The 26,469-nt window shown below is 43.3% G+C and overlaps 1 protein-coding gene across 1 annotated transcript; it reads left to right on the top strand.

Annotated features, from left to right (window-relative positions):
- Positions 1–196: 196 nt before the first annotated feature.
- Positions 197–25,702, top strand: LOC139548758 (serine/threonine-protein kinase TAO1-like). Its single transcript, XM_071358562.1, has 20 exons — positions 197–723; positions 6,965–7,221; positions 7,326–7,397; positions 8,457–8,558; positions 8,664–8,709; positions 8,809–8,905; positions 9,037–9,150; positions 9,305–9,396; positions 11,000–11,093; positions 11,217–11,298; positions 11,486–11,656; positions 12,133–12,333; positions 12,516–12,656; positions 14,582–14,818; positions 14,971–15,099; positions 15,709–15,912; positions 16,177–16,416; positions 17,727–17,939; positions 19,570–19,752; positions 20,169–25,702. The coding sequence occupies exons 2-20, from the start codon at positions 7,090–7,092 to the stop codon at positions 20,703–20,705; spliced, it is 3,087 nt and encodes a 1,028-aa protein (XP_071214663.1). The 5' UTR covers positions 197–723; positions 6,965–7,089; the 3' UTR covers positions 20,706–25,702.
- The last annotated feature ends 767 nt before the right edge of the window (positions 25,703–26,469 follow it).

The raw sequence follows: 26,469 nt of genomic DNA, 5'->3' as shown, positions 1-26,469 counted from the left end.
TCTAAAGATACATCATGCTGAGCAATGTTGGGGAAACGTTGTAAAAAAAAACTGTGTCTGTAGATTCAAGTACTTGTTGTGTTATGGTCATGCCATTTTATTTATCCATAATAAAATATTTAGTCGGCTGATCAGTAACTGTATTGTCACCACCCCTTGAGGTTTTGGTAGGTTTGCTGCTCCATGCGTTTAGATCAGAGCAATGACTGTATATGAATAGGTCAGAGGGAGTTTACAGCGATAGGGCGGAACTGGCTGAATTGGAAGAGGACGGGAGAGAATCCCAACATAAACACAGTGAAATATTGAACATATTTCTACTCTCACTCAAAGAAAAGGCCTCTCCACTCTTCCGACGGTATCAAGGGTGCGGTCGCTTTCAGTTTGGGTGTTTTCGTGGTGTTCCCTGAGCTTCCCTCACATTTCCCCGCCGTATTTTTCACGGAGGGAGGTGGTGGAACGCACGGCCGCCATCTTTGGGATCTGCCTGTAGTACGGGAATCGAGAATCTGGGCCTCAGTTAGTCCAAGGGTGGAGATTTTAGACAACTCTACACAGCCAATCTAAAGCAACAAATCGGTTGACAACTTTGAAAAACATCAGAAATCAGTGCAAGGAAAATATAATACAGGAAAAACCAAATCCAGTACTCTTCCTGTCCAAAATTGGTTGAACCACACGACATTATCTGCTCCGCTCAAACCATCCAGGCCTGTCGGAAGGGTGAGTTTAAACTGGCTAGGAATAACTAATAATAGATAGCCTCATATGTTTTAACGCCTTAAAATGTAAATGGTACGATGTTAAACAATGCTTGTAACGAAGCCCAAAAATGTACTAATACCTACAACACTTGTCATATCACCATGTATTGCTTGCACACACATAAGATACTAAGTTGGCTTCCATGGCTAGCTAGTAACATCAAGTTAGCTGCCTCAAGTTCTCGGCTGCTGAGCCAGCCGTAACATGATTTCACATCGACCACACTACTCGAACGGGGTGTAGGTAACTAGCTACCGGTAACTTCGAATTTGTTTACATTAGTAAACTAACCAACTAGCTAGCTGGCTACCTAACTCAAGTTGACTGCCTTGTCTAGTACAGTAGTAAATGTTTTGTCGATTTGATTTTGGGGAGTTAAGATCTTTGAGCGATGTCCTGGCTATAGCTAGCTAGGTACTGTTATGTGTTAGCTATGCCACTACTAGCCTTGGCTAGGCAGCTTGCCAGCGAGCAACCTATATGGTTATGGAGTCAAGGGACATTTCCCAATGATGATTTTGTCTTGAACGTGATTCGTCACGTGACAATCTTGCTACTGTACTATCACATTAACTAGGGTACATATGAGGTGTATGTTGCATCTGTTTCAAAGATCAGATGGTAAACAATAGTCTGTTTTGTTTTTATGTTATCTCTTTCTTTGATCCACACTGGGTTTGTTTACAAATGCGGGGTGTTCCAGTCGTTGTGCATCATTAATATGAACAGAACACTTCTAAATGCGTTTGAATAAGCCTACAATTGATTATTTTGAAGAATAAGACGGCATTTGGCAACAGCTTGCATTACCATCCAGCTGCTATTAGCGTAGTTTAGACCTCTCTATGATTGGATTTGTTAGCTATGTGACATTCATATGCCCCAAGCCATTAACGTTGCCCTAAAAGTGCTCCATAAATGATGGAAGGCACGATAAATGGGATGTCCTCCTGGCATATTAATTCATAATTGTAATTTTCCTGTTTCAGCTGTGTGTGTGTGTGTGTGTGTTTTGGTCAATGAAAATTAAATAAAATGGTTGCTACTTCACCTTGTGAACTGAAACGAGTAGGCTATGTGTTTATACTCATTTCATTTGTTTATGGGTGTCTATTACATAATCATTAAAACAAAGGGGTCAGGTCAATTTAGTTTTCAATTCAGGAAGTAAATTTAATATTGCTAATGGTTTTCTACTGTGAGGATTTATAAATTCATGAATTGCATTTCAATTCACTTCAAAAACGGTATAATGCGTACTGCAGAGAGACGCACATATTATCCACACCTTTGCATTGTCAATACCTGAGATGATTGATTAGCCTATCACAGACCACATTACACTTACACAGATAACACAATACAGTTGTTTTCCCCTATAAGAGCTCCAAAGAAAAAACGTTGCTAGGCCTGTATAAGCTATGATAGAAGAGTCTTAATGCCCGAAAAAGTCCCAGCAGTGCCTTTAGCTGAGCAAACAGGAAATGCAGTGCAGTGACAGCATGCAGAGGGAATTCCATCCCTCCAGCTTTGTTGTCCTGTCCGGCTGCATTCTTGCTCCCTCTGTGTGTGTGTGTGGAGGGTGTCAGTGGCACGCCGAAGTGTTTCATTAAAGGTATCAGTTACCATCGCTGTCACTGCTCTCACGTGCCTCCTGCTGTTCAAAACGTCATCATCATGAGAGAGAGGCTACAACAACAAGGCTCATTCATAAACAACAATGGCAATAAAGAGCCACAGTCGCATGCCGTTAATGAGACTTTATTTCAGGGCTGTGGCTGCGTCTGTGCAGCAGGGTAGTGAGTGAGTCGTCCAGTGTTGCGGGACAAAAGATGTCTGCCTGCTGTGCCTGAGGGACTGGGGTCTGGCTGTGCAGTTCCTCCCAAGCCGAGAGGGAGAGGAACAGTCTTGTGACTCTGGCGTCAGAGAGGGAGAGTGTTGCTCAGTGTGCAGCTGATCATCTGAGCTGGCTGGGCACTGTCAACTTTCTTCAGATAACTAGCTAGCTATCAATAATTACATCATGTTTAAGAGCCAGCAATAAATTGCATGTTTATTGAGGCATACAGTCGGTGACATGTTGGGTTACTCATGAAAATATTTTGGAATTAGCCACCCCCCCACAAAAAATAATAATAATTAGGCACTAGTCCATTTTCAGGTGTTGTCGAGGAGTGGCTATGTTACTACCACATGTTGGTCTTCCTCAGGCAATGTTAGATTAGGCCTAGTAAAAAACAGTTCAGCTTTTTTATTTGAGAATTGAAAATACCCCCTAAATATGTATTTGATTCAATTGACTGAGGAAGTGTATCTGTATTGACCTGTACAGGTCTAACAACTAGCTAGTTTTATGTTATGGATGGTATGGTGCATAGCTCGTGTCATCTCTTCCTTAGTTATCTACTGTGTTGTAATGTTGTTGTTTTTTTGTGTGAGGTTATCAGCTGCAATGCTATTTTCTTTGTCTGTGTGCATACCAAAATAGTGGAGCAAGAGGGTGTTGGGGGAGAGGAGGAGAGTCACTGTCTATCAGCCCGGACACAGCACACTGGCTTTCTTACAGTAGTTGCTGTTTCTATGGAAACAGGAGACTGTGATCTCTTCCTACTTCGTTCGCCAGAATGGACCGAGAGCTATAACTGGCCACTCTCCAGAGCTCAGCCTTACATCACTGGCCAGTGTGCCCAACCCTCACTCTTATTATTAGGCTCTCCTGTGACATCCAGGGACGCTCAGAGGGCCGTGATCCTAGAGTAATGGGCATACTAGTTTCTTTCTCATTGTCTGCCTAAAGCAGTCCGTGGCGTGCATCATATCCGAGGGAGAGAGCACTGGACTGAGTAAAAAAGTTGAAAGCAGAGCACTGGTGTTTTTTCTTCTTCAATCCATTAATGACACAACTGAATTCTTACACCTGATAAACCCTTGAGACACACTGCACACAACTCTTGTTTCCGTGTGTCTTGGTTCTACTCTACTACGGGTGTTGTCTGTCACTCTGCACTTCCTCTACCTCATACTCAGCATGATACCTTGCTGTTCTGGTGGTAACAAAGCAAGGAGAAAAATAATAATGACATTAACCATGTTTCCATCACAGTTTTTATGCGAGTAAAGTCATACCATATAAACATTTTTTTTTACGATAGCTGTCATGGAAACAGGAAGTTTTGGTACAATTTTACAAATGCAGACGGATAATTTGTTCTTTCGACATGGTGGGATCTGTTTGTGTTGGTAAAATTGATTATGCGAGAAATGGCGGTGGAAAGGCCTTTTATGCGCAAATATTGATATAATAACCATCATAGCGAAGTAAACTTGGAGTCACTTGATGATATGGTGTGTGGGCCTCCCACTACGACTCGGGAAAGCATGCAGTTTATTAGGCTACAGACGGTAACGGTGCGTGGGTAAAATCACTGGGGAAGCCAAGCCCCCACCCTCAAAAAAGCAATATTACAACCTATGTGTTGTGATAATTGCGTTGTTTGCTCTATAACCTGTTAATTCATATGCCTTGTGACCGATATATAAGCCTAAAGGCAAAGACAATAAGAGGACACAGTGGCAGAGTAAATTCGACCACACCTTTGTTTTATCACAAAACCGGATAGTAACCTCTGTCCCGTGAAGTCCACAAAGCATATTATATGTACAGTAACAGACAGTTACATGACCTACAGCATGGTTAAGAAAGTTAATGTTTCAAACATTTTTGGACCACTAAGAGTTACCGCAAGTCGCAAAGAAAACAGGAGCTGCCTCCACTATTCCAGCACCATTTCAACTTCAATATTTTATCAGCATTAAATCACCTATGCTTCGTCTAATACAGTGACAATTAAAAGATACCAAAAATGATTTAGTCCAATCAATGTAAGCTAAATATGACGTGGCTGTCCATGGTTCTGATTTCTGTGTGTGTGTATTTTTGTGTGTGTGTGCAAGTAGAAAAACATGTTGACTCACCCTACTTTTTTGTTTGTTTTTAACCATTATTTAACTAGGCAAGTCAGTTAAGAACAAATTCTTATTTTCAATGACTGCCTTGTTCAGGGGCAGAACAACAGATATTTACCTTCTCAGCTCGGGAATTCGATCTTGCAACCTTTTGGTTACTAGTCCAATGCTCTAAATCCGAGTTTAACACCTCTGAAATTCTCTCGATTACCAAAGCCAAACATTTTGAATTGCTTGCGGTTAAATTGAAAGTATATAAGGACTCCCACATCACTGTAGTTAGCTGCTACAGAGCGCCCAGGGTTCCATTTTAACTCCAGTGTTGTTCTCATAAATTTGTATTAATGATTTGGGAAATGGGATGCAACCAGCGAAGTTACATATATATACAGATGATACAGTCATATATTCAGATACAGTCATGGTTCAGGCTGTTGAAGAGCTCCAGACTGCTTTTCAATCAACGCAGGCCTCCCTTTATGGTCTCAAACTGGTCTTGAATGTACAAAAAACTAAATTCATGACCTTTACCAGAGCTAGAACTCGGCCAGGGAAGTTTAGCATTGTCACATCTGGTGGCTTATCCATTGACAAAGTGTCATCCTACAAATACCTAGGTATTTGGTTGGATGACAAGTTGTCCTTTAAAGTTCATGTGGATAATCTTGTGACAAAGCTTAAATTGAAATTGGGTTTTTATTTTTGTAATAAGGCTCGCTTCCCGCTTATGGCTAGAAAGAAGCTTGTTCAGGCCACTTTTCTCTCTGTAATTGATTATGGTGACTTGTTGTATATGCATGCAGCCTCCTCTGTCTTACAGAGACTGGACTCTGTTTATCACCCACCATTGCACTTTGTACCAAATTTTAGGTTGGACCTCCCTTTATATGCTCAGAAAGATACATTTGTATGTGTTCATCTACAAAGCCCTTTTGGGTAAACTCCCTCTTTACCTCTGTAGTCTGGTCTCCTTCACCACCAGCAGGTAAACTCCCTCTTTACCTCTGTAGTCTGGTCTCCTTCACCACCAGCAGGTAAACTCCCTCTTTACCTCTGTAGTCTGGTCTCCTTCACCACCAGCAGGTAAACTCCCTCTTTACCTCCGTAGTCTGGTCTCCTTCACCACCAGCAGGTAAACTCCCTCTTTACCTCTGTAGTCTGGTCTCCTTCACCACCAGCAGGTAAACTCCCTCTTTACCTCTGTAGTCTGGTCTCCTTCACCACCAGCAGGTAAACTCCCTCTTTACCTCCGTAGTCTGGTCTCCTTCACCACCAGCAGGTAAACTCCCTCTTTACCTCTGTAGTCTGGTCTCCTTCACCACCAGCAGTTACCATACCCGGTCTGCTAGGTGGTTGCTACTTAAAGTCCCCAGGACATTTACAGTATTAGGCAAGACTGCCTTCTCTTCTTGTGCACCAGAGGCATGGAATAGTCTACAATCCATGCTTCATCTAGATATGTTTGTGCCACTGAATTAATAAAAAATATTGATGGGAGACTCTGTTACTGAGGAGTGTAAATGCTTTTTTTTTTTGTCTGGATCATGTTGTATGTTTTAATGATGTAATGTATTGATTGTTGCTGCCTTCTTGGCCAGGTCTACCTTAAAAAGAATCTCTCGGTCTCAATGGGCTTTTCCTGGTTAAATAAAGGTTAAATCTTTTTCTTTCTTTTTTTACATTCAATTTTTATTTGGTACAGGAAAACTTAAGCGATAAAGTACATTTTGTGAACACTACGTCATCACGCAGATTTTTATCGTCAACAAGAGCAGTGCCTCTTTAGTTATAATGGCAACATGGCCCGAACCTGACTTTGCAGGAAAGTGTTGAAAGGAGGCTTATTCCGAGTTCATGGATGCCCCATCCCCCATGTAGGCTTTTCACCGTTAGATAATCACATTAGAAGTCCTATTCACTCTCCCTATCCAGGCTGTTGTATCTTCTATGTCCCGGAGAATCAATTTCACCATTCGCCCCCTCTCAATATCTGAACTTGATTGATTTTGGGTTCCATGTGGATCAGTTGGTAGAGCATGGCGCTTGCAATGCCAGGGTTGTGGGTTTGATTCCTACGGGTCAGCAGTACAAAAAAAGTATGAAAAATGTAAGCACTCACTACTGGAAATCGCTCTAAATAAGTGCGTCTGCTAAATGACTAAGATGTAAAAAAAGAAATATTATTAATGTGCTATTGTGCTAGTTCTCACTCTCTCTCCTCTCCATCCCCAAGGTGTGTACACATATGAGGCCGCTGTCCTGCAGATGAGCTGTCGGTGGGGGCTGTCGCGTCGCTGTCGCATATCCAGATAATCCCTGGCCGCGGCGGTGGCAGCACTGGCACGTCCCCCCCTTAGCATGCCCAACACCAGTCGGGCGGGGAGCCTGAAGGACCCCGACGTTGCTGAGCTCTTCTTCAAGGAGGACCCTGAGAAACTCTTCTCAGACCTGCGAGAGATTGGACATGGCAGCTTCGGTGCCGTCTATTTTGTGAGTACTTGGACCCACCACTCTGTGCTCAGTAACATAGCTGGACTTCCATTCAGAACTGTTTAAGATATAGGGCAAGGTGTTGACTTTTTGTTTTTCTTCAGGCACGAGATGTGCGGACCACTGAGGTGGTGGCCATCAAGAAGATGTCTTACAGTGGAAAACAATCCAACGAGGTAAGAGACAGATTGTGCATCAAATGCCATTGATGTTACACCAATTACCTTTCATAATTCTAGTTCTGTTAGTAAGCATCTCTCACTAATTTGCAAATATAAATATTTTTTTCTGAAAAGCTCAAAAATATGCAAATCAGATAATTGTCAGCACAGAGGACAAACAATGTTATCTATTAATCCCATGATAATTTATTTAATCAGTGGTGTGATGAAACATCATGTGTTCTCCAGGAAACAATTGCTTCATGTTATAAACGTTACCCAACTTCAATGAGTTGACACAGTAGAGGCCTGTTGCTGAAGTTGTTTGCTGTCTCAATATTGGTTTACTTTGAAAAGGCTAAATGCTTCAAGATCCTGTCCTCAGTGGGTTCGGAGCATTGGACCTACAGTTTCTGTAAGGTTTGGTCTCCAAAGGGATTTGTTGTGTTTCTCAGCAGTTTTGAATTAAAACATCTTGCTGGAGATAAGCTTATTTGCTTTAAGTAGTGGAACTGCCATTCAATGGCCTATTCCCTAGGGTTCAGTCTAAAAACAGTTGATAATCAGATTTGAATCTGGCAAAATGACTGGATTGGGTAATTCATTAACCCAAAGAGTGGAAATCAAAGGAAAGTAACTAAAGTTCCATGTAGAACACCTAATAGTTCCAGCCTGCATCTCTGTCCTTATTGTTTAAAGGGGCAATCTGCAGTTGCTACATCCATTTTTGGACTTATACATGAATGATATACTTGATTCTTGAAGAATATAACTGTAAATAAATAAATGCCATATGAGCTTAGTTCAACAGTATTACCCCATCGGAACCCAAAATATAAGCTTGTTTTATTCCAGTATATGTAAACATTGTAAATGTAAGCAAACACTGTATAGCCTCAAAACACGCTTAAAACTATAATTGTGATATCGTGGATGGTTAGTCTATAAATTTGAGTGGTTACATTTCTCCAGGCACATCCCTCAGCTTTTACCAAAACAAGATGCTGGGAGATTGGTCCTTTTAAAGCTTGTTATGCAAACATGATGTAATTGTTCCACTCTTTTACCTTACAGAAATGGCAAGACATAATCAAGGAGGTGAAGTTTCTGCAGAGAATACAGCACCCAAACAGCATAGAGTATAAAGGATGCTATCTGCGAGAGCACACTGCCTGGGTAAGAGTGTTTTCTGAATGGAAAATAATGCTATGATAATGTGGTGAATACTCTGAAACGGTACATTATTTAGCCCAGTATAACACTCTCTCTTTCTGTCTCTAGCTGGTGATGGAGTACTGTCTAGGCTCTGCCTCCGATGTCCTGGAAGGTAAGATGGCAGTTTTGAGATTATAAGACTAGTTCTTCTTTGTGGTTTTCCCCATGATTTGCAGCACTTTCATCCTCTCTCTCTCTACATCCTCTGCAGTTCACAAGAAACCCCTACAAGAAATGGAAATAGCAGCGATTACCCACGGTGCTCTACAGGGGCTAGCTTACCTTCATTCCCACAACCTGATTCACCGGTGAGTAATGCTAGTAGCTGTATGTGTGGACGTGCTAGACTGACTTCTTTGTGCCCTAAGGGAGGGAGTGTGCCTGTACCAGTGGAACAAAGCTGTAATGACATCATCTCTCTCCTCTGTCTGTCTGACAGAGATATCAAGGCAGGGAACGTCTTGCTGACAGAGCCTGGCCAGGTGAAACTTGCAGATTTTGGTTCTGCCTCCATTGTCTCGCCAGCCAACTCTTTTGTGGGGACGCCATATTGGTAAGTTTCAAAATTCCAATGTACGAGACAAAATAGATGGTGTTTGAAATATGGGGAAGAATTTAGAAATGGGGTACCATCTACAGTCTCATTCAATATTTTCCATCAAATCAAAAGCAGTGTACCGGTCATTAAAATGGGGATGTTTCCTCAGGATGGCCCCAGAGGTAATCCTGGCTATGGACGAAGGTCAGTACGATGGGAAGATCGACATCTGGTCTCTGGGAATAACCTGCATTGAATTAGGTAAACTCTCTAGTCCATGTACTCAACTCTAGACTAGCTCTCCTGTTGTTTTAATGCTCTCCTTTATTCATTCCATATCTTAAACCAATATCTGGCCAGAGAAGAATGTAGACTATTTGTTTTTCATCTTCATACTGGTTTGAATAATACAGTGCCTTCAGAAAGTATTCAGACCCCTTGACTTTTTCCACATTTTGTTTCGTTACAGCCTTATTCTAAAATGGATAAAAAACTGAAAACAGGTTATTAGAATTTCAAATGTATTATTTTTTTTTTTAAACATACCTTATTTACATAATTATTCAGACCCTTTGCTATGAGACTCAATTGGGCTCAGGTGCATCCTGTTTCCATTGATCACTTTATTGGAGTCTACCCATGGCTAAATTCAAATGATCAGACATGATCTTGAAAGGCACACACCTGTCTATATAAGGTCCCACAGTTGACAGTGCATGTCAGACAAAAACCAAGCCAGGAATTGTCCGTAGAGATCTGTCGTGGCACAGATCTGGGAAAAAGTATCAAAACATTTCTGCAGCATTGAAGGTCCCCAAGAACACAGTGGCTTAAGTCATTCTTAAATGGAAGAAGTTTGTAACCACCAAGACTCATCCTAGAGCTGGCCATCCGGCCAAACTGAGCAATCAGGGGAGAAGGGCCTTGGTCAGGAGGTGACCAAGAACCCAATGGTCACTCTGACAGAGCTCTAGAGTTCCTCTGTGGAGATGGGAGAAACTTCTAGAAGGACAACCATCTCTGCAGCACTCCACCAATCAGGCCTTTATGGTAGAGTGGCCAGACGGAAGCCACTCCTCAGTAAAAGGCACATGATAGCCCGCTTGGAGTTTGCCAAAAGGCACCTAAAAACTCTCAGACCATGGTCTGATGAAACACATATTGAACTCTTTGGCCTGAATGCCAAGCGTCACGTCTGGAGGAAACTTGGCAGCATCATGCTGTGGGGATGTTTTTCAGTGGTAAGTACTGGGAGACTAGTCAGGATCGAGGGAAAGATGATCGGAGCAAAGTACAGAGAGATTCTTGATGAAAACCTGCTCCAGAGCTCTCAGGACCTCAGACTGGGGCGACGGTTCACCTTCCAACAGGACAACGACCCTAAGCACGCAGCCAAGACAACGCAGGAGTGGCTTCAGGACAAGTCTCTGAATATCCTTGAGTGGCGCAGCTAGAGGCAGGACTTTAACCCGATCAAACATTTCTGGAGAGACCTGAAAATAGCTGTGCAGCCACGGTCCCCATCCAACCTGACAGAGCTTGAGAGGAAATGCAGAGAAGAATGGGAGAAACTTGCCAAAGTTTTTTTTTTAGGTTTCTAAAAACGTATCATTTGTCATTATGGGGTATTGTGTGTAGATTGATGAGGAGGGAAAAAACCAATTGAATACATTTTAGAATAAGGCTGTAACTTAACAAAATGTTGAAAAAGTCAAGGGGTCTGAATACTTTCCGAAGACACTGTAAATCTTTTGTCTGTCTTACTATTACTTTAATATGACATCTATCTGTATTCCTCCTTGTTATGTTTTACTTTTAGTGGATCTTGGTAAGCTATTGTTTTCTCTAATCTCTTTGTTTCTAGCTGAGAGAAAACCTCCACTGTTCAATATGAATGCGATGAGTGCCTTATATCACATAGCGCAGAATGAAAGCCCCACACTGCAGTCAAGTGAATGGTACGTCATGTAGCTTCATCAGAGTTGACCTATTCTTTAGGAGAAGGCATTTGTCCGCTTTTAAAGTGTGTCACGGTGGGAACGAAACTAACTCTTCCTTCTTGTCCCCGTCTCTCAATTCAGGACGGATTACTTCCGAAACTTTGTAGATTCTTGCCTTCAGAAATTCCCCCAAGACAGGCCCAACTCGGAGGTACTGTTAAAGGTAAGATCTCTCAGATATCTTATTTATGATTATCATGATCTACCAATGCCAAAATGTATAGATAGATATCTAGCTAGCTCTGTTGACTTGATTTTGATGTATGTTAAATAAATAAATGAACGTGAATCATACCCACCCTCAACTCAAAAGAAAATGATTGGCCCCTCTGCCTCCCTCTCTTTCTCAGCATGCGTTTGTGCAGCGGGAGCGGCCCGACTCTGTCCTGATGGACCTGATCCTGAGGACCAAGGTTGCGGTGCGGGAGCTGGACAACCTGCAGTACCGCAAGATGAAGAAGATCCTCTTCCAGGAGGCTCACAACGGCCCTGCAGCCGAGGCACAGGACGGAGATGAGGAGGTAGGTCACCCAATCTGGCTCTGCTCTCCTGTGGATCTTAGTTTGAGATTAGCATGGTTTATACCCGAACCATTGTAGTCTTTGAAAACACCCTAAGTAGGCTAGAAATCATTTTTTATTTGTAAATGCGCATTTCCCACACTCAATGTACATGAGGTAGAAAACAGCACACAAACAACATTCAGCAAGAAGTAGAAAAAACGGATCACAATACATCAAATCATTACCTACTAATACAACATATAGACTTGAAGCAGATTTAGTTGTGTTTTAAACAAGGAAATAGTTTAATAGTAGTTTCTCTAAATGCACTCATATATTTAGGTTAAGGGAGGCCTGGTGGGGGAGGCCTGGTTCTCTCAACATTCAGTTGTTCCTGTTTATCCTCTGCTCATAACCTGCTATAGTTGACACACTGTGATTCAAAAAGTATTTCACTCACCTGTGTCTTGCTGTTGTTATGGCATTGTCCCCAGGAACCGGAGCAGAGTGGCAGGACAGGCACAGTGAGCAGCGTTGGCAGTAACCAGTCTATCCCCAGTATGTCGATCAGCGCCAGCTCCCAGAGCAGCTCTGTCAACAGCCTGACCGACGCCGGAGATGACAAGAGCGAACTGGACATGATGGAGGGAGACCACACAGTCATGTCCAACAGCTCCGTCATTCACCTCAAACCGGTGGGTAGAGATGATCTAGGACCTGGACCCGCAGAATAACTGGACACTGCCTTAATTATAGTGACATGATTTGGTGAAATGCACAACATAGTGATTATAGTGTTTCCTAGTGCCTTTCACAGATTATTTTGAAGCAATTTCTTTTCTACTGTTGATGTACTGCATTGTATTGGTTTCCTCAGGAGGAGGAGACGACTTATCGTGAAGAGTCGGAACCTAACAGCCGGCCGCTCACTGAGCCCCAGTCTCCCTCTGCACACACTCCACGGCCAAAACACCACCGCAACCGCGAGCACTTTGCCACAATACGCACAGCCTCCCTGGTAAGAGCACATCGAGCCATAGAAATACAATGGTACTGTAGTTAACATGATTTAAAATTGACCCTTAAAGGCCCAGTGCAGTCAAAAATGTGATTTTCCTGTGTTTTATATACATTTCCACACTGAGGTTGGAATAATACTGTGAAATTGGGATAATGATTATCATGCCCTTTTAGCTGTTTGAAAAGACTGCCAGAAATTTCAGCCTGTTTTGGTGGGACAGAGTTTTGGCCTGCCTGGTGGTAACCAGGCGGTAAATTAGTTAATGGACAAATAAGAAAGAGAGTTTCAAACCTCTGCCATTAACAGCCAGTATTCAGTTTCCCACCCCCCACTCAGACCCACTCAGTGTGTCAAATCGGAGGGCCTGTTGTCCGTACCTCTGACAGTCTCTATGTGGGTGCCACAGGGTTCAATTCTCGGGCCGACTCTTTTCTCTGTATATAGCAATGATGTCACTCTTGCTGCTGGTGATTTTCTGATCCACCTCTACGCAGACAACACCATTCTGTATACATCTGGCCCTTCTTTGGACACTGTGTTAACAAACCTCCAAACGAGCTTCAATACCATACAACATTCCTTCCGTGGCCTCCAACTGCTCTTAAATGCTAGTAAAACTAAATTCATGCTCTTCAACCGATCGCTGCCCGCACCCGCCCGACTAGCATCACTACTCTGGACGGTTCTGACTTAGAATATGTGGACAACTACAAATACCTAGGCTAGACTGTAAACACTCCTTCCAGATTCATATTAAGCATCTCCAATCCAAAATTAAATCTAGAATCGGCTTCCTATTTCGCAACAAAGCCTCCTTCACTCATGCTGCCAAACATACCCTCGTAAAACTGACTATCCTACCGATCCTTGACTTCGGCGATGTCATTTACAAAATAGCCTCCAACACTCTACTCAGCAAATTGGATGTAGTCTATCACAGTGCCATCCGTTTTGTCACCAAAGCCCTATATATTACCCACCACTGCGACCTGTATGCTCTCGTTGGCTGGCCCTCGCTACATATTCGTCGCCAGACCCACTGGCTCCAAGTCATCTATAAGTCTTTGCTAGGTAAAGCCCCGCCTTATCTCAGCTCACTGGTCACCATAGCAATACCCACCCGTAGCACGCGCTTCAGCAGGTATATGTCACTGGTCATCCCCAAAGCCAACACCCCCTTTGGCCGCCTTTCTTTCCAGTTCTCTGCTGCCAATGACTGGAACGAATTGCAAAAATCACTGAAGCTGGAGTCTTATATCTCCCTCACTAACTTTAAGCATCAGCTGTCAGAGCAGATTACTGATCACTGCACTTGTACACAGCCCATCTGTAAATAGCCCACCCAACTACACCATCCCCATATTGTTATTTTGTTTCTCTTTTGTACTACAGTATCTCTACTTGCGCATCATCATCTGCACATCTATCACTCCAGTGTTAATGCTAAATTGTAATTATTTCACCACTATGGCCTTTTTATTGCCTTACCTGCCTAATCTTACTACATTTGCACACACTGTATATAGATTATATTGTGTTATTGACTGTACGTTTGTTTATCCCACGTGTAACTCTGTGTTGTTTTTGTCACACTGCTTTGCTTTATCTTGGCCAGGTCGCAGTTGTAAATGAGAACTTGTTCTCAACTGGCCTACCTGGTTAAATAAAGGTGAAATACCAAAAAGAGAAGACCACTCTCAGACAGTCCTAGCTACATTTTCCTTGATAAATTACTCTTTGCTAAGAAGGTTTTGGTTTGTTTTAAATTAAAATGCTCAAAAAGAATCTCAGTAAGGTACTGTTACCCAGAAATGATTTGATATTGAGATAAAAACAGTTGCATTGGGCCTTTAAGTGTCTGCTCCTGTAGGAGAGTATAAGCTGAGTCCAGAGTTCTATGATAAGCCTTATGTTTTCCCCAGGTGACCCGTCAGATGAAGGAGCACGAGCAGGACAGTGAGCTGAGAGAGCAGATGTCAGGGTATAAGAGGATGAGGAGGCAGCACCAGAAGCAGCTGATGGCCCTGGAGAACAAGGTGAAGGCTGAGATGGACGAACACCGGCTCCGTCTGGACAAAGAGCTGGAGAACCAGAGGAACAGCTTTGCCCAGGAGATGGAGAAACTCATTAAGAAGCACCAGGCCGCCATGGAGAAAGATGTACAGTCGTTTTCTCACGTACTCCATACTTACTCCATCATTCATACTCTGTCTAGATTCTACTGCTGTTCCCTAGGTCGCTGTTAAGAGTTATTGTTTTAAATTACGTTTTTAGGGGCGTTTTCAAATGTTTATTTTGTGTGTGTCTGCAGGCAAAGACCTTTACCAATGATGAGAAGAAGTTCCAGCAGCATATCCAGAGCCAGCAGAAGAAAGAGCTCAACAGCTTCCTAGAATCCCAGAAACGAGAGTACAAACTCCGCAAGGAGCAGCTCAAAGAGGTAGAGAATCACATGCAGTCATACAGATGAATAGTCTCATTTTAAGGCTACACACACAGTATATAAGGCTTCAAACATTGCTATATCATTTGAAGAAAAAACACATGACATGCACAAATGTTTGCCTACATGATACTCTCAGCATGTCAGACAAATCTTTACAGAAAATGTGCAAATATGGACAGCAAGCTCCTATTTATAATTTCTTAAAGTGCCAATCTGCAGTTGAAACGATAACAAAGCATACTCCCCGCCACTGATCTGGTTAAAGGTTGAGGGATGGGGCTGGAGAAAGTGTAACCACACTCAAAATCATAGACAGAGCTATGGATGCAAGGACTGACCATCCATGATATCAAAATTATAATTTTAACCATGTTCTGAGGTTATACAGTTTTGAGGTTATTACATTTACTTCGTTTACAAACATTGGTAAAAAGCTTATATTTTGGCTTTTGATGGGGTACAACAGTTGAACTAAGCTCATGAGGCATTTATAAGTTATAATGTTCAAGAATGAATGGGTTTATATAATTCATTTAGAAGTCTAAAAATGGATGTAGTAACTGCAGATTTCCCCTTTAATCTCTGTCCTTGTTCTTCCCCCAGGAGTTGAATGAGAACCAGTCGACCCCTAAGAAGGAGAAGCAAGAGTGGCTGTCCAAGCAGAAGGAGAACTTCCAGCACTTCCAGGCTGAGGAGGAGGCCAACTTGCTGAGGAGACAGAGACACTACCTGGAGCTGGAGTGTCGACGCTTCAAGAGGAGGATCCTTATCGCTCGCCACAACGTGGAGCAGGACCTAGTGAGAGAGGTCAGCCGTAATCACTCCGCTCTCCTCATTCGTACAGTCCCTTGTTCCTCTCACTCTCCTCAAAGAGGGTCCCCTTGCCTGCTCTCGGTCTTCGTTTTGTAACCATGGCTCAGCTGTGGGTTCTGCTCATTTTCCTACTTCCATATGTTTTGTAACCATACCTTTACCCTGTGTGATCTCATTCTCTGGTTGTCATACGGCCCTTTCTCTTGTAGAATGCAGTTTAACCTGTATGGTTGTTCCTCCCTACCTGTCTGTGTGTAGGAGCTGAATAAGCGTCAGACGCAGAAGGACCTGGAGCATGCCATGCTGCTGCGGCACCATGAGTCCATGCAGGAGCTGGAGTTCCGCCAGGTCAACACCATCCAGAAGATGAGGGCTGAGCTGATCCGCCTGCAGCACCAGACAGAACTCACCAACCAGCAGGAGTACAACAAGAGGAGGGAGAGAGAGCTCCGACGCAAACACGTCATGGAGGTCCGACAGCAGCCCAAGAGCCTCAAGGTGAACACACATATACCAACACACACAATTCCCATAAACTGTTGTTGTTTTGTGTCACCGTTAATGGCCTTTATGTAGGGACCTGACCCCTCAATGTTCTGTTTGTCCTCCCTCCTCTGTCCCAGTCCAAAGAGCTCCAGACCTGAACCCTCACTGTTCTGTTTGTCCTCCTCCCACTATCCAAGTCCAAAGAGCTCCAGACCTGACCCCTCACTGTTCTTTTGTCCTCTCTTCCTCCTCCCACTATCCAAGTCCAAAGAGCTCCAGACCTGACCCCTCACTGTTCTGTTTGTCCTCCTCCCACTATCCAAGTCCAAAGAGCTCCAGACCTGACCCCTCACTGTTCTTTTGTCCTCTCTTCCTCCTCCCACTATCCAAGTCCAAAGAGCTCCAGACCTGACCCCTCACTGTTCTTTTGTCCTCTCTTCCTCCTCCCACTATCCAAGTCCAAAGCGCTCCAGACCTGACCCCTCACTGTTCTTTTGTCCTCTCTTCCTCCTCCCACTATCCAAGTCCAAAGAGCTCCAGACCTGACCCCTCACTGTTCTGTTTGTCCTCCTCCCACTATCCAAGTCCAAAGAGCTCCAGACCTGACCCCTCACTGTTCTTTTGTCCTCTCTTCCTCCTCCCACTATCCAAGTCCAAAGAGCTCCAGACCTGACCCCTCACTGTTCTTTTGTCCTCTCTTCCTCCTCCCACTATCCAAGTCCAAAGAGCTCCAGACCTGACCCCTCACTGTTCTGTTTGTCCTCCTCCCACTATCCAAGTCCAAAGAGCTCCAGACCTGACCCCTCACTGTTTTGTTTGTCCTCTCTTCCTCCTCCCTCTATCCAAGTCCAAAGAGCTCCATACCTGACCCCTCACTGTTCTGTTTGTCCTCTCTTCCTCCTCCCTCTGTCCCAGTCCAAAGAGCTCCGAACCTGACCCCTCACTGTTCTGTTTGTCCTCTCTTCCTCCTCCCTCTGTCCCAGTCCAAAGAGCTCCGAACCTGACCCCTCACTGTTCTGTTTGTCCTCTCTTCCTCCTCCCTCTGTCCCAGTCCAAAGAGCTCCATACCTGACCCCTCACTGTTCTGTTTGTCCTCTCTTCCTCCTCCCTCTGTCCCAGTCCAAAGAGCTCCAGACCTGACCCCTCACTGTTCTTTTGTCCTCTCTTCCTCCTCCCACTATCCAAGTCCAAAGAGCTCCAGACCTGACCCCTCACTGTTCTGTTTGTCCTCTCTTCCTCCCTCCTCTGTCCCAGTCCAAAGAGCTCCAGACCTGACCCCTCACTGTTCTGTTTGTCCTCTCTTCCTCCCTCCTCTGTCCCAGTCCAAAGAGCTCCAGATTAAGAAACAGTTCCAAGACACATGTAAGATCCAGACCAGACAGTACAAGGCCTTGAGAAACCACCTACTGGAGAGCACACCAAAGTCTGACCACAAGGCTGTCCTGAAGCGTCTAAAGGAGGAGCAGACCCGCAAGCTGGCCATCCTTGCTGAGCAGTACGACCACTCTATCAACGAGATGCTCTCCACACAGGCTGTGAGTCACACAGAGATTTTAAAAACACTGCAGGAGAGGGGATGAGTTTCTAAAAAGCTGACTACTGATGATAGGCATTTTGGCAATGAGTTGGATGAACTGGTGGATAACATTTTTATCTCTCTGCGTGCAGTTTGAAGGAAGTTGCTAACTAGTACGCTAGCAGATACCCATAGACTTCCGGTCATTGTGCTAATGCTAGCTAGCATTGGCTTGCGGAACTACCTCTAACTTCCTTCATACTGGACACAGAGACATAAAAATGGTACCCATGAGTTCATCTGACTCTGGGGAAGTAGATGAATCCCTGCACAACTTCTATTTGTGCCTCTACCGGATGGAATGGAAGCGCTCAATGCATTGGCACTTACAAATGTAGATCCTTCAAACACCCCCAACAGGGAAACAGATCCCAATCAAAGGTATTATTACATGCTCCACTAAGGCAGTTATTTATCTTATAACTTGTCTTTGTGGTAAAAATTATGTGGGCAAGGGCCTCCTGGGTGGCGCAGTGGTCTGAGGCACTGCATCGTAGTGCTAGCTGTGCCACCAGAGACTCTGGGTTCGAGCCCAGGCTCTGTCGCAGCCGGCCGCGACCGGGAGGCCCATGGGGCGGCGCACAATTGGCCCAGCGTCGTCTGGGTTAGGGAGGGTTTGGCCGGCAGGGATATCCTTGTCTCATCGCACTAGCGACTCCTGTGGCGGGCCGGGCGCAGTGCACGCTGACCAGGTTGCCAGGTGTACAGTGTTTCCTCCGACACATTGGTGCGGCTGGCTTCCGGGTTGGATGCGCGCACTGTGTTAAGAAGCAGTGCGGCTTGGTTGGGTTGTGTTTCGGAGGATGCATGGCTCTCGACCTTCGCCTCTCCCGAGTCCATGCGGGAGTTGTAGCGATGAGACAAGACAATAACTACCAGCAGTTGGATACCACGAAAAAGGGGGTAAAATATATATTTTTAAAAATAAACAATTGATGTGGGCAAAACAGAGCGCAAATTAAAAGTACGAATCTTGGAGCATTGTAGCACTATTAGCTGCAAAAACTCAACCTACCCAGTTGTGGCCCACTTTTTGGAAGCGAACCACTCAATTTCGTCCCTACGTTAAATCGGCATTGAACACGTCACCCTCCCTAGGAGAGGGGGTGACCTCGACGATTTATTGTTAAAACGAGAAGCTGCCTGAATCTTTAATTTAAAGACCCTTGGTCCCTTCGGTCTCAACGTAGACTATGATCTGAAGCCATTCTTGTGATTTTGCAATTCTTTGTAAATGTTTGTAGGCCTTTGTAGCCAAATCGTGTCTATGATCGTATGCTATTATTTGTTTTTTATATGTTCTATTTATATCTGTAAATGAACCAATGATATCAAGCCACACCCGGCCATGATTAGACACCTGTATCTGTCCTTTGACACTATATAAACTAGTGACCCGCAGTGTTTCATTATACCCTGAGGAAGACAGCTTGTCTGCTCAAACGTTGGTTATTCAATTATTTCATCTGAGCTCCTAGTGTGCAGATCTCCTTTTTTGTTGAAGTAGATAAATGGCCTTATTGCCAAAATCACAAAGTATCCCTTTAACATTGTACTGACCCCCTGTCTGGCTCCCCTCTCGTCTCTAGCTGCGTCTGGATGAGGCTCAGGAGGCTCAGTGCCAGGTGCTGAGGATGCAGCTGCAGCAGGAGCTGGAGCTACTCAACGCCTACCAGAGCAAGATCAAGATGCAGACGGACGCCCAGCACGACCGTGAGAGGAAGGACCTGGAGCAGAGAGTGTCCCTCCGGAGGGCCCTACTGGAGCAGAAGGTCTGATCTTCGATACTGGGAACATTTTTAACATGGGTTGCGTCTCAATTCGCACCCTATTCCCTGTATAGTGCACTGTGGTCAAAAGTAGGGCACTTTTAAGTGGATAGGGTGCCATTTGGGATGTAGGGTGCCATTTGGGATGTAGGGTGCCATTTGGGATGCAGAGTGCCATTTGGGATGTAGGGTGCCATTTGGGATGTAGGGTGCCATTTGGGATGTAGGGTGCCATTTGGGATGTAGGGTGCCATTTGGGATGTAGGGTGCCATTTGGGATGCAGTGGCAAAAAGTCTCAATTGACATTTGGGCTTTATTTAATTTCAAGCGCCAGAGTTTACTGTCATCATTGCTAAACCAGTGCTATTTTGAAATTAACATATTATAGTACTGAACAGCTTTGTGTGTGCATTTTCAGATTGAGGAGGAGATGCTGGCTCTTCAGAATGAGCGTTCGGAGAGGATCCGTAGCCTGCTGGAGCGCCAGGCCAGGGAGATCGAAGCGTTCGACTCAGAGAGCATGCGTCTAGGCTTCAACAACATGGTACTGTCCAACCTCTCCCCAGAGGCCTTTAGCCACAGCTTCCCCGGGGCCCCAGGCAGTTGGGCCCACCCCCAGACACAGCACCACTCTGGGGGCTCCTCTCAAGGGCTACACTGGGGCAGTGGAGGGTCAGGGCACCAAGGCAGCCATCAACAACACCACTGCCACTCTGGTCAGGGAGGGTCCCCCATGCAGCAAGCCTGGGGCCAAGGCATGCAGGGAAGCGGGTGTCCTCAGCCGTGGGGCCACCCCTCGGCAGGGCCCCTGGCGGCCAGAGGCAGTGGAGGAGTGCAGAACAGCCCCCAGGCACTGAGCAGGACAGCCTCAGGGGGGCGCAGTGAGCAGGCCATGAGCAGGAGCACCAGTGTCAACTCTCAGATATCCAATGGGTCGCACCTGTCCTACACATAGACTCCCAGCCCAGCACCAGAGTCAGAGTAGGGCGCTGTAGAGTGGGACAGCATGGCCTGAGCTCTACTACAACTCCACCTCTACTTCCCCTCTCTCCTATCCCTCGTTCCTCTCCTGTCCTGTGTACAGATGTGGATGCGTGTGGAAATAAATGTTGCTCAGGTCAAAATGGCTGAAAGAGGCACAGCCCCTCTCCACAGCAGTTTATTAGCACACATACAGATCAGTTCTTCTGTTTCTATTGAAACCATTCAGTGTCAACACTTAATACTTCCTCCATTCTTTATTTGACACTTCTCTCTTTTATAAATCATTTTCATGTACATATATGTGCCACTGCCCCCCTTCCACCACTGAGACCACTGTCAAAAAGCCTTTTGACATCTGCTAACTGCTTTTATTTCTTTTTATTTGTATGTAGTGTCTATCAATCACAGCAAGCTAATGAAAGCCCATGAAATTCCCCTGCTCCAAATTTGATAATACATTGGCCCATCTATCCAGTTACTTGATTTATTTTAATTTTATTCTCCTTATGCCAGCCTGTTTTTATGGTTATTTTAAATAGCTGAGATTGTTTCTCTTTCCAAATCAGAAGAATGTTTTGCATTCTAAAAGATTTTAACAGGGAGAGATTTAAAGAACTGCTCAGATACCGTATAGAGCTCCTTGACAATACCTGAAACAAATTCAAGTTTGTTTGAAATGATCATTTAGCTTGGTTTGAAATGATCATTTAGGTTTGAGGATGTGAGGGACACTGGGACACAATGTTGTTGGCTTGTATTATGGCCAGCTTCCATAAAACTAGCTTTTGTTGTTGTAGCCAAACCTACTTTAAGACTTAGTTACTATCAACCCCTGTTGCAGGAATGTGGTGAAATTTTGTGGATAGGATTTATTTTAGTTTTCACATACAAGGATCTAAGGATTTTGTAGAATTAGTTGAATTATGTTGAACTGTTCTTATTTGTCTGGTTCTTTTATTAAGAAAGAAAATATTTTGGGGGGAATTGCAGCTGGTAAGAGCAAGATATAGAGCAGGATATGTTTTTTTTAGCATATGTTATATCATTGAGGTAGGATTTTTGTTGTGAAATTCAGTTACACTTGCCGTTTGAAAGCTCAGTGTTTACATTTAATATATTGGAGAAGCAGTAACAGACAGTGAACCTTTTTATATCAATGAGCATTTTGCCAGCATTTAGTGATCTGCATTTTATTTTACACCTCCCTGTGGGAGTTTAAGCTGCTAATCCATCCATTTGCCAATAAGAACACTAAAGCAGAATATGAATGTTTTTAGATGCTATTTGTTTTATTTGTCTGTTTCGGATGCAAAGCTAGGGGCCAGGCTGACCATAGCTTCAACTATGGCCATATTCAACTCAGTTCTGTACTACTGTACTGTGTGATGCCGGCCACTAGGCTGCAGTCTTCACTTATTGTCAACCGTTCCTTAGGCCATAATAGCCCACCTACAGTAGATCCACATCTTCACTGTTTAGGGTTTCCAAGTGGGTGGGTGTCTCTCATAGCATTACTACATCAGTCAAAACCAGAGGGACATGGCAGAGCCATAATAAACTATAGGCTTAGCTAACAGCTAAAAGTGTATATGTATGTTAATACTCAGTAAGATGGTGCCGTTCTATGCCCTGATACTGATCATTCATTCTCAGTGTAAAACTTGCATATTTTTGGAATGTTTTAGTTCAGCTCAGATTGATTAAATTGATACACTTCAAACTAGTTTCCATTTAGTTTGCACATTGGCATCGTTCAATGAAAATTATGTACCTCAGGATGAGAGGATCCCAACATCTGTCCTCATGTACCTCTGAAAATGATGTCCAAATCAGGGGTTTTGTGAAGTGATCAGTTGAACATAAGTTCTGAAGGTGATAATATCATGCATACAGGTACTTGAGGGCTGGTTCTGGGTGTCTCTGCTGTGCGGAGGATGACAGATTGTGAGTTTCACCTTAGTTGGCTGAATGACCGAGAAGGAGGATCAGTATAATTCATGCTGGACTACATGATTGTCAGATACAAGAGCAAAGACTCTGTAATGCCTTTAAGAACCCTGACATTTATCAGTTGATTTTATTTTAGTGCCTTTAAATACTGCTGCCTTGTCAAAGCACTTTATACAGTATAAAAAAATGTATACAGTAAAACAGATGGTAGTTTGGCTTTGTTTTAAGCACAGCAACCCGAGGGATGCATATAGTGTGTTGGTATTATGTGGTTGAAGTGAGGAAGTTGAAAAGTCTAGCTAATAGTTGACCTTAAAGTCCGATACGGAGTCAGGATTTGAATGCCTGGGGTTAATTACAAGTGAGTTACCAGTATGTAGACACATTTCTATGGCTCTGTGGAGGATTCATGTTGGACAAGAACAAACCAGATTATAGAGTATGGTGACGGGGTTAGTTAAAGGACTTCTATTGTATGCTTGGTTGAAAAACACCTTCCGCACAAAATTTCCAGGCCAGGTATAACATGAAAGCAGTGGGCACAGTAGAGCAGAGCTTCCATAAGTAGAAAAAAAAGTCATATGGTTTCAGAATGTGTTTGAAAGTGAAAGATGTCATCTCTATGTGAAGGCTCTTTTTGACCATAACAGCAGGCTTGGCAAGGAGTACATGTTTGTGGAAGCTGTTACTGGTGTTCAGCATGTAAATATAACACTCACACTAAATTAACATCCTACACTTATGTTGGTGAGTGGTTAAAAAGGGGTTAAAGCTGGAATCCTTAATGGTGACACTGCCATGTCCATTTGGGATATTATAACAACAAAGAAGTTACTGCAAAAAAACAACCCCCCCCCCCCCTGCTCGACGCGCCTCTCATTAGTTTTGTCCACAAAACAGTAACAAAGGTGCTGGGGCGGGCAGTGACACAGTTTCCCCTAATGCAGATTCCATCTTTAAAGGTGGCAAAGCACTTACGTAGTGATTTACTTGGACACCCACAGTGGGTTCTATCCATGAACATGTTCTCCACTTTTTGGTATTTTCCCCTGACTGCTTTTTTCCCCAGGGGTGAGTTTATGCCATTTTGGTTCCCCTCTTTTCTCAACTTGCATTCCCTCACACACCAAGTCTGCATTTATTATGAGGGTAACCATCTCCATCTGGAAATCTAAAACACTTTAAAAACATATATATTGGAAAGGCCACGAGGCTTAAAAAGACCTAGAGATGCAGATATCTTAGGAAATGTATCCTCTTTTCATTGAAGTGGGTGAAATGTTCATATTGTGTGTATATATATACAATTTAAGAGATTAAACATTTTAAAACTAAACTTGCATTGTGAAAAAGAAAATAACAAATAATCTCTAAGACTAACATTATTTAACTTGACAGACACTAACCAAATATTAAACAACGTTGAGATTGGTATAAGGGTCTGTAAAAGTAACTGATGAAAAGTGAGCTTGGTTGTGTGTACACTGACTCTTACTGCTTCCTGTGCATGCATAGCCTACACTGTCATTTTCCTTTAATGTCACACACTTTGTTAGTCATTGCCCCCCTCATGAAGCCTTCCATTGCAGTGAGTCTGTACCTCTGGTATGTTTTCTCCTATTCCACCCTCTACATTCACATCCACCAGAACAGTAACTATTCTGTTTGTTCTTGTTGAATGTGATCCTGCAATTGTGCAGCAAAAACGTGTTTGATTTCAGGGGCACAAAGATGCTGGGAAGATTTGTTTATTTTTTGAGACGTAGGAGAAGTTTGTTTTAAATGGTTGCAGACTCTAATCCCCCATTACAATTCTCCCATATCTGCCTCTGGATCATACCCAACTGTCCTTTCCAAAAAGCACACATGGGTCTCATTGTGTTACAATACATAGGGCTGTGAGTGTGTCCCAATACTCTCCAAAACCTTCCACCTCTTGTTTCCTTTCATTTGTAACCACAGAGGTCAAAAGATTCAATAGGTTAATTTACCAGTATAATGCTTATACCCACCAAGTATTTTATGAATAGTGGGCAGGGGAGAAAAAGGAGCGGTATTTCTGATTATTGGGACCTAGCCCTTGTTCAGGTCAATAGCTTTTTCGGGCTAATGGTTCATGTCAGGCCAATGAAAGGTCCTTGCTATCTGTGATCCTTGGGATGTTCCTACCCCATTGAAGTTGATATTTGAAAATGGTTAAGGTAAAAGTTTGGGATGGGATGTCCCAAGGATCCCGGAAAGCACTAAATGCCAATGAAACCTCATCTCATACGTGATCGATTGCCAACCCGTCACACCATTTTGTTAATCACCCCCCCCCCCCAAATTGTGAGACTACTTAGATATTTTTATTCATATTTGTTTTAATAATTTACAAGGCTTCTCCACCAACCTGAATAATGTTTTTAATTAGCATTTAACATTGATGTTTTCAACTTTTGTCCTACTGACTGAAAGTATGGGATACTGAGTGAGAAACAAGCTAAAGAAAAATGGAGGTCCTCCCTTTGGTCAAACACTGTGCCATACCAGAGCTGCCAAGCCCAAACACCACTGCATTGTTTCATCTCAAGAGTTACCTAACATTACCCTTGGCTTGGGCTGATGGCATGAAATGTTTAGAAATCGCATGATATGAGCCGTTCTGGTCAGATGGCCAATGTAGAGGCTTGAAAAGATGGTGACAGGCTACTTGTGAAAACAGAGGGTCCATTTCTATGAGGATGTCAGTATTCTTCCTTGGCACAGCATTACCACTACAACTCTTATATAACCTGTATTAAAATGTATAGATTGTGAAACCTGTTATTGAATGTCTGAAAGATTATGAAGATTATACATACATTTTCACCAACAAAAAATACAAAAAAGTGAGTGGAAATGTGTAAAAAGATTCATAAAACAGAAGAATAAAAACTAGGATCAAATGTACTATTTTGTTTGTATTATAATTACTATTGTGCTGGCAGAGGAATATTGAACAGAAATCAGCTGTAATAAAGTAATTTTAGTATATAACTTGTGTCCTGTCGTTTAAATTTGGAGCATAAGAAACTACATTTTTTTTGGTTGAAAAAGTATAGTTTTTACAGAATCATTGAGCCTGGTTGCTATTCTCTGTCCAGCTATTATAATTCTCTCCTTGTACTGGGTGTCATTTGGCATCTGTATGGAGTGATTTCAGCCATTGTATTTGAATTTGTACCAGGATATTGCATTTGTATTTCATGATTCGAAACAACTGAATATTGCATTCAGTTTTTAAATTCCATTAAAATTTTATTCAATATTCAAATGCAATATTTAAATATTCAGTTTCATTATGGTATATATTGCATTCATTGTCTGTATCAGATTTACAAACTATAATTTAAAGTTTTCATATATCCAACTTCTCAGATGCATTCAGATTCAGTTCTGTAAATTCAGATAAAAAAATCTGAGACAACATCCTGGTACTTTGCCAGCCAGGAAAGGTAAATGAGAACAGATAGGATCAAAGGCTGTGTTAAACGGAAGCTTCTGGTGGTTTTTGAAGCCAATGTGGCATTTTGAATTTCTATTCTTCCTTTGAATTTGTCTCTAGCATTTGAACCCTAGTATAACACCATTCCTGAAAGCTACGACTCTGGGACATGAATGTGCCTTCTGTTCCCCTCTATGATGATCACAAGGTGCGTTAGGAGTGTAAAAAAAAAAGCACTTTGGCCCCGATAAGAATATAGTTGAATAGCCCTGGCTGTCATAGCCCTTCTACGGACAGCCTTTCCACTCCCTATTTAATC

The sequence above is a fragment of the Salvelinus alpinus genome, chromosome 22, assembly GCF_045679555.1.
Source record: "Salvelinus alpinus chromosome 22, SLU_Salpinus.1, whole genome shotgun sequence".
NCBI classification, from domain to species: Eukaryota; Metazoa; Chordata; class Actinopteri; order Salmoniformes; family Salmonidae; genus Salvelinus; species Salvelinus alpinus.
This window is presented reverse-complemented; position numbering and strand designations above follow the sequence as displayed.

Coding starts and splice junctions, on each gene's coding strand:
- LOC139548758 (XM_071358562.1), top strand. CDS start 7,090: ATGCCCAACACCAGTCGGGCGGGGAGCCTGAAGGACCCCGACGTTGCT. Junction 9,151..9,304: donor TTTGTGGGGACGCCATATTG/GTAAGTTTCAAA, acceptor ATGTTTCCTCAG/GATGGCCCCAGAGGTAATCC. Junction 16,417..17,726: donor AGCAGCCCAAGAGCCTCAAG/GTGAACACACAT, acceptor CCTCTGTCCCAG/TCCAAAGAGCTCCAGATTAA.